Source organism: Oryzias latipes, chromosome 9 (assembly GCF_053564925.1).
Source record: "Oryzias latipes strain Hd-rR chromosome 9, Olatipes_Hd-rR_3.1".
Lineage (NCBI taxonomy): Eukaryota > Metazoa > Chordata > Actinopteri > Beloniformes > Adrianichthyidae > Oryzias > Oryzias latipes.
Window position 1 is genome coordinate 24,285,710 of NC_136245.1, and position 8,395 is coordinate 24,294,104.

Sequence of the window (8,395 nt, forward strand, 5' to 3'; positions counted from 1 at the left end):
CGTCAACATTTTTCCCTCTAAGTGGAGCCTTTCGCAGTCACTTTATCTCTCCTCATCACGTCTGCCAAAACATTTCTTCCACACTTACAGCAACCACATCCGAACAGCATTGAAATAATGTGAAGTTCAGTGGTTTGGCAGTCACTTCACATCTCTGACTGTTGCGTACAATGTTGGAGAATCATAATTTCAGGTCCTAATGAGGCTAAATGAGAAAACAGCTCCAAATGAAGTAATTTTGAATATTTAGTCAGCATTTTCATTGGTATCTTTTTCATTTTTAGGAAAGTAAGGATTAACTGTTTGAGCTAAAAACCTGACCTCCGCCTCCAAATTCTTCTAAGATCTGCCGAAGCATATTACGTTGAAGCAGACACCAGGACATTTCAACAAAACATGCCTACCAAAAACAGCATCACAAAATAAACAAACTAGTCGTCTGGAAAAATAAAGAAACGCTTTCTTTTCCAACATTCTCAGAAATCTGTGAAAGTCTTTGGGTCTCAAAAACAATGATCTGTTTAACATTTTTTTGAACAGTGAGAGCAAAAGAAAACAGGTTTAGACTGAAGCAAAAATAAAAAGCATCTAAAGCTTTCTATTTTCTTTTTAAGTTCTTGTAAATACAACTTTATTGCTCAAATGTTTTGCAGAACATATAGATTGAATATAAATGCAGGACTGCAAAACAAGATCACACATAGATCAATGAATGTAGAGGTGGAGAAAGAATCAGTTTAAATGAATAAAATGTTTTTTGGTGATGTTTAAAAATGACAAACAGAACACAGCTATCATTTTACTTTTTATTAGCCACACATCTACTAAAATATTTGACAGTGCAGACATTTAAAATGTCTTGAAATAAATACGTTTTAATCTTATTTTGTACTCTAAATGCATGTAGTTTGCTGCAGATTGTATTTTATTTGTTAGCCTTAAAAGGTATTTTGCCAAATCACATTTAGTTTTATTGCTGCAAACTGAGACGTCCAACAGTTTTAATGTGCTGCCATCTTGTGGCTACATGGAAACATGACAGTCAATAACCTTAACACCTTTTTCATTTATTACGTAATGCGTGTACATGCAAGCAATGTAATGCGTTTTTATGTTATTAAGAAAACGGCTTAAACAATCCAAATACATTAAAGCAAAAGCCTGAAAAACAGAAAAGGGACTATTTAACTGTTTTACCAGGAATATATGAACACAAGAAAAAGAGTTAGAAAGTGTAAGGAAATATAATACATTTCAACAAACAAACTAAAATAAATGAACAATTGAATAACAACCTTTCTTGGTTTTTTTTTTTTACTTCACAAAAAAGCAAATAAAAAAACAGAAAAGGGGAAACTGAACACCCTTCCAGTGTTCTTTTTTTGGCCCCTTTATATACAGAACAACAGTTTTTTGTTGTTGGTTTTTTTTAATCTGCTGTTTCTTTATAAACTGTTTGCCTTGGATTTAAAGGTTTTCAGAGTTTCCCACAACTTCTGTACAGCAGCCTCATCTTCTTCAACTGCCTTGAAGCAAACGCGCTGCACTCTGCTGTGCAGGTCCTCCAGACACTTCTGTAACACATGAACCAGAGGACGCAGTGTTGAGCTGACAGAAACATTACAACATCCATCTTTTTATCTCCCGGCACATTAAACACGGTTTTTTTATGTTTCAGGGGTTGACATAGCCCAGAAATTTGCACTGGCCCACAGGGCCAGTAGTTTTTGAAAGTCACTGGCCCGACACCGCGCACAGCGAGACCCGCCGCTCCGCAGGTGCTTGCAACTTTAGGGGGGTCCGGGGGCATGCCCCCCCCGGAAAATTTTAATATGGTGCAATTTGGTGCATTCTGGTGACATCTAGCACTTATTTATACACTTTTCAATGACTAAAAATAGAGCATATCAAACTAAAATCTGCTCTAGTCTGTTTCAGATGTTTTGAAGAGAGCACTGCAGTTTAGTAGGAAACACTAGTTAAGAAGTTTTCATGGTGCTTCTAATCACTGCTATTTCACATTTGTTCCTAATCAATAGTTAAGAAGTTTTATTGACTTTTTTGCCCTGACTGCCTTAAGGTTCTGCTTTTTGTTACTGTTGCAAAGTTACATTTACTTTTTAGTTACTTTAGTTACCTAATTAAATTAAATAATTGAAAAATTAAATACAATTAAATTACTGAGATCATTCAGCTAACTAGAAATACTTACTGCTTACAGTGTTGTAAAGAAAAACAAAATTAAGTAGTTTGACCTTGTACTCCATTTGAGTCTGAGATTCAGGTATTTTGAGTTGCCTTTGATTCTTTGACATTCAGCTTAAAGCTTAGTGCATACAGTTTCATCTTCAATGCATTCATTAAATATCTTGCTGTCCATAGTACTAATTCCACCCGTCACTCCATCTAACATATTCCTATCTATTCCTGCCATGTCTTCCACATCTCTGACATGCTTCAGTCTCTCTTCAGTGACGGTGTTGGATTTATGATCATCGCGGTGAAAAACCACCAGGGGGCGCGCTGATATGTGTGTCAGTTTAAATATATCTGCCTAAAATGTAATAATAACCCACTGCCTTGTTCCTTCGTTGTTGCTGTTTAACATTGTTTAGTATTGAATTGTTACATTCAATAAAGTTTGAAAAAAAAATTGAGTGAGCGCGTGCCGCGTGGTGCTCGGCAGTGACAGCCGCGCGCGCAGGCGGGAGAGGAGGAGAAGAGTGATAAAAGGTTTCCCATAGAAACCCTTGAATTCTGAACACAGGACTAGCAGAAAAGGTGAATTATAGAGACGAGGTAAATCTACACGTTTTCGCAAAATATACTTTATTGTAAAAGGTGAAAAATGTATTAATTGTTAGATATTTTAGTGGCCCGAGCGGACAAGTAAAAAATAAAGTCTTGTGGTCCGTACTGCTCGAAAAACAGGACCGGGCCAGCGGACAAATGGCTATGTCGAGCCCTGTGTTTGTAAATGCTTTTTTAACAAACTATTCGATACAGACACATTTGAAACTTACTTCAGTAATTGACAAGTGGTTGGCAGCTGTGGTAAACACGGATGCCAAGTTGTTGGCAACAGTTCTCCGCTCCTCGTTGGCCTCCTGCAGCACCAGGTGGTACCTCGAGAAGACAGCAATATGAGTTCCAGACAAAAAGCAATGCTGGCAAAAAACAATTAGCATAAATGTGGCAAATAGTGTTCAAAATACAAATAAAACCAAACTGTGCCAGAAAGTGAGTCGGATTCGCCAAAACTGAAGCAGAGCTGTAGCTTACTGCTGCTGTGCTGCTTTCAGTTGCTGCACGGCCTCGTCATAACCGAAATTGACTTTCTTCTGCAGAAGTTTGCGGTGATTTTCCACTGATTCCATCTCCGCTGCCCACTCCTGCTCTTCTCGAGCCAGCTCCTAAAAAGGGTGTGGGTAGTAAAACATAAGGTGTACGTAGTTTTTACTGCCGTAATGTGGAACGCCGTTCATACCTGCATGTCACAATCCAGCCGCTCATCCAGCTTGCGGATCTGCTCTTTTATCTGCTTTAAGTCATTGGATTTGTCCATGATGTTTGAATTCACCTAAAACAAAGCAAACAAAGTCAAGTACATTCAAATATTTTACCGATGGAAACTGGAATGATGCAGTAAGAACGCCGTTTTGGTTACCTGTTCGTTAGACTCCTCCAGGCTGAGTTTAAGGTTGGATAAGCGACTGTTTTCTTCCTCCACATCACTGATCAGCTTCCTCAAAAGCATCTGCAATACAGACAAAAGCAAACTCAGTGTTGTGGATGTTGTGTAAACAAGTGTATTCAAAGCAAACCAAACTTCATGATCTATATGTGTTTTGTTTTTTTAAATACCTGTATCTGTGATTTATGCTGCACTGTGCTGCCACTCTCAAATAGCCGTATCTCAAAATCATGACCACATGCGTTTTCTGCCGTCTGGGGTATCAGCTTGAGTTTGCGAGCCAACTTGTGGTACTCTGTCAGCTTCAGCTCCGCCTGGGATTCAAGTAAAATAACACAAATAGATCAGACAAATACAAAAACAGAATACAAATTGATACTATCAGTACATAAATGATGAAAAGCTGATTGCCTGAAAGAAAAATCTGTTCAAACTCAATTTAGGAATGCTTGATTTACCTTCTCTTTTAATTTGGCCAGAGCAATCTCTTCATTCCACTTGTGCTGTTCAGCATTTTCAAGAGACTCACTGAGGCTAGAGATGGTCTGCTGGAGCTCCCTCTTCTCTCTGTTGATCCTCTCCACATCAGCCGGAGTAAATTTCTGGTTCTGCAAGAGTACTTGCAGTTCATTCCTCTCGTGCTTCAGACTTTCAAGGTGGCTGACTAAAACAAGAACAAAATGGTCCAGATGTGAAACCAGCTCCTTTTATCTTGTGCGTGTGAAGAAAATGCGTTTGCATGCAGGAACACATTCACAACATTTGACGTTTGCTAAACCAAAAACGATCAGTTGGAATATTTTAACACGCCACCCAACTCAGCCTGTGACTACACAACCATTACTGCACATATAGAGAAGTATTGTCCTGTTTGGTAAAGCACCGTGTAGCTTACCAATCAAAATGATTAAAAAATGAAAATCCTGAATCTGTAAAAATATTGATTAGCCATTAAGAAGTCTGTCAAACTTAATAATGCTACAATATGTCAAGTGTCATGGCAAAAGTAGGTGACTGCTTCATGTATTTAATATTCAGCTGGCACAACATGCAGCTGTAGCTGAGATAAAAAGACTCAACTAAAATTAATCTAGTTAAAAATTCCATTCTGAGTGGCTGTTTATCTGTGGAAAAACAAAGGTTTGCTTGTATTTACCAGTATTCTCCAGCTCATCATTCAGTTCTGAGTCTTTGTTCTCCAGGTTGGTCATAAAAGTGTCCAAGCTGCTGCGATAACTCTGGAGTTTCTTAAGATCTGCCTGCAGTTTAACCCTTTCCATCCTTTTGGTCATGAGACGATCCTGCCCAAAAACAAAACGTAGCCATAAGACAATTGTCAGGGGAAAAAAAGGCAGTAAAAAGTTAAACCATAACATGGCAATAACTGACAAGTCTTCAATGTTGTTGTTCTTTCTGAAGTCTTACCGTCTGACTCTCCTTTTCCAGACGCTCAACTTCTGCACTGAGTATTTGGTGCTTCTCTTCCATTGCGGCCAGCAGCGGTTCATCTACATTATAAAGCTTTTCTGGGGACACAAATGCAAATCTTGTTAATATTCTGACAGAAGAAATTTCTATAGAAACTATTTTGATCAAATAATTTATACATGAAAATCAAACTACTGACTGGGCCATCGTTACATCTGAACAAAATGTAATATCAAAATGTTCTTACTCAGTTTGTTGAGGAAGGCGTCATCTTCATCATCAAATGAGTCTTCAAACTGCATAAACTTTGCGTATGTTTCAGAGGTGTAGTCCAGGAAAAGCTGCAAAAATAAATAATAAAAATCAATCCAATAGGATCACAATAACCAGTTTAAGGTGCTGTTTATTCTCCCCAACACAGTGGTTCTGTTGTGTTTCTGTCTAAAGGAGTACCTTGTTATATTCAGGCCCCTCTTCAATATTGTTGCCGTCTTCACAGAAGTCACTGAACAGCAGCTCCTGCTTGTTTAAGCTCCAGTTGATCTGACAAACAAAACAAACAGGAACAAAACTCAGTGAAGCCGATTCCAGACCTCAATCATTCAATGCCGGTGTTAGTTTCTCACCTTCACATTATCAATAAGCCACATTAGAGCAACCAAAGCCTGAGGCCAGGTATGAGGAGCTCCGACTGAATACATCGAACATTTGGACAAAACAAATGGATACCTTCAATCAGAAAGCAAAGAGATGGGTTTTTTTATAATAATTCTTCCCCAGAAATGACACAAAAGCTAAGAAATAGTTAAGAAAAGTTAAAAAAAAAAAAAAAAATCATAAACTTTTTTTATTAGATCTTTGATTTTAATTGTACATATTTTGTTGCCTAAACATCTGTTTTTAACATCAAAATCGTGCCATTTTTCATCTATATATGCACTGAAAAGTTTGCTGGAAATATAAATTAAGGAATATGTAGCATAAACACAACATCCAAAAACTAAAAACAGCATCATTTTTACCTCAAGGCTTTCAGAATGGCTGGAACTTCCTCCTCCACCTTGGAGTTTGGCATCTCAAAGGTTGGGTCAAGTTGGCGGTAAATGAACTCAAACATCTTTACAAACTCCTTGGTGGAAGGTGACTGGAGGGTCTTGGTTGACAGAGTGCCCGGGTAATTTTGCTCTGTCAGAAACTGTTAAGCAAATTGTATTTTCTAAATGCATTAGAAATTTTTTTAATACAAGTAATTATATATTCTAGATGATGAATAAACATCTTAATCGTTCCCAGAAAAATAAATGTGCAAAAATATTCTAATTCAAATCATTTTTTGTTTAGATACAATTAATAACATTTACCTCGTGCAGCTGCCTGATGCACTGCTGAACAAATGATTTATCATGGAGAGGTCGAGCATCCTTGATCTTCTCAGTTCCTCCAAACCCTGACATGGTGCTATTGCGAGGCATACCTGCACCACTACTCCTACAAATATCACAAAAATAACCAACATCACACTTCAGAAAACACCTCAGAACTCTGTTTCCTATTGCTTTTTTAGAAGTAACTCAAGGAAGATCTATTTTAACTACTAAGTCTGCCATGTCAATCGTTTTGGAACAGCCTAAGCACAATTATATATAATGACAAGTCACTTTAAGTGTTGGAAGTGTTATACTATTGTACTGTACAGAACTAATAATTGAAATGTGCCTTCCATACCGAGCACCGAAGAAGCTGGTCCTCCTTTCAGAAGTCACTGATGAGGGTTTTGCCATGCTCAGTTTTCCAAAAGAAGGCTGTTTACTGAGAAGAAAGTGAATGGAGTCCTGGTTACACAGCAAAGAGATCCACAAATAACACCTCAACACAGTAGCAATAATTTATATGATTGCCCCTCGGCTGTTAGTTTGATGAAGTTAGAAAGATTTCTAACTTTGCTGTCACGCCAACAGCTATGGGAGATCATTCCTACCTCACTCCATCGCACTCTATAACTCATCATCCATTTGCAATAGATAAACTCATTTGAGGTCTGTACGTTTTTCTAGAGCTGTTATGGGAACCGATTTTTTTTTTTTTTCTTATTGTCACCCATAGAGCCTCTATGTGGACGCTGCAATGACCCAATTTCCCAGGCCATGCTGGGATCAATAAAGTTTCTTTATCTTATCTTTATTCAGATTGATCACGAATATTCATTTTTAATTTAAGATCTGTGGTAGAAAACAGGGGGAGGGGGCTTACTAAGAAAGGAAAACATGTTTATTTGTTGAGCATGATCCCACATGTATTATGAATGAGTTTTTTAAGCCTTACCTCTGAGGTGTTGTGTACACCATGCTCATTCTGTTGGTGTCTTGCACTCGCATCGGCAGGTCCGAAGGTCTACTGCTCGCAGCTCGGCTCATCCTTCCGCTTGATTTTGTCATAAATGAATTGAAGTAACATAAATAATCAGGTCGTCTCCAGAACAAAGCCTCGATGTAAAGCGTGGCATTATTATATTGACAATTAATGAATAACCTCAATAGTGACACACACGTTTTCAGGAACTACCGCTGTCAAAATTTAAGCAGATTAAAAATGGCATTTTCCTTCCAACTAAAAGACATTTACACTACACATATCGTGGATTAACTAATAAGCAGTGAGACTTCAAAGTCAATAACACAAATCCAGAGTTTAAACTTTAACGTTTTATAAGAAACACTCTACCGCGATTGTTTTGCTAGCTTACATTTAAACTAACGGTCGCTAGCGCCACTGACGCTAATGACATTTTTTTTAAATGCTGGTATAAAATTAGATTTCTGTTTGAATAACCGCGACATTTACTGTTTTTTTCTAGTAAAAAAAACAAAAGAAACGCATCGTAAGAGTGACTTTGAACATACCGCTCCATATTCGTAAATTTCACAACTACTCCCAAACAAAGCAGTCGTATTTGAAGAACCCCGCCAAAACAACTTTCAGACTAGCAGTGACGTCACAACACTACGGCAATTCCCGTGGTCCAAAACAGTTGTTGCAGTGCGTCTATCGAGTTACGCGAAAATCAATTCTCAAAAGATCTTTAACTGACGAAAATATAATTTTATGGTTCATATTTCCAGTATACCTCCACCTTCATGAGGGAGGAATTTTTTTTTTTTTTTTTTTGCAATATAAGGTTAACTTCATTACATAGAAAATACTCTAAGACACATTGATTGTGGTAAAATATTTGAGCACTTTAAGCTTAGTTTTCTAAGCACAAACTGTACTGTA

General features: G+C 37.7%; 1 protein-coding gene across 1 annotated transcript; it reads right to left on the minus strand.

The window, feature by feature from the left end:
* Positions 1-792: 792 nt before the first annotated feature.
* On the minus strand, positions 793-8,159 carry ndc80 (NDC80 kinetochore complex component). Its single transcript, XM_004072249.5, has 17 exons — positions 8,023-8,159; positions 7,445-7,543; positions 6,848-6,931; positions 6,484-6,610; positions 6,145-6,317; positions 5,749-5,851; positions 5,576-5,665; positions 5,370-5,463; positions 5,120-5,220; positions 4,851-4,995; positions 4,153-4,358; positions 3,865-4,008; positions 3,668-3,757; positions 3,488-3,580; positions 3,283-3,413; positions 3,024-3,126; positions 793-1,574 (listed from the first exon to the last, which is right to left on the minus strand). The coding sequence occupies exons 1-17, from the start codon at positions 8,028-8,030 to the stop codon at positions 1,446-1,448; spliced, it is 1,920 nt and encodes a 639-aa protein (XP_004072297.3). The 5' UTR covers positions 8,031-8,159; the 3' UTR covers positions 793-1,445.
* Positions 8,160-8,395: the final 236 nt, after the last annotated feature.

What these genes read in the sequence shown, in the direction of transcription:
- ndc80 (XM_004072249.5), bottom strand. An exon ending in GGCTGGATTGTGACATGCAG is followed by an intron (nt 3,414 to 3,487) that starts GTATGAACGGCG and finishes CACCCTTTTTAG; the next exon opens with GAGCTGGCTCGAGAAGAGCA. An exon ending in ACCACTTGTCAATTACTGAA is followed by an intron (nt 1,575 to 3,023) that starts GTAAGTTTCAAA and finishes CATGTGTTACAG; the next exon opens with AAGTGTCTGGAGGACCTGCA.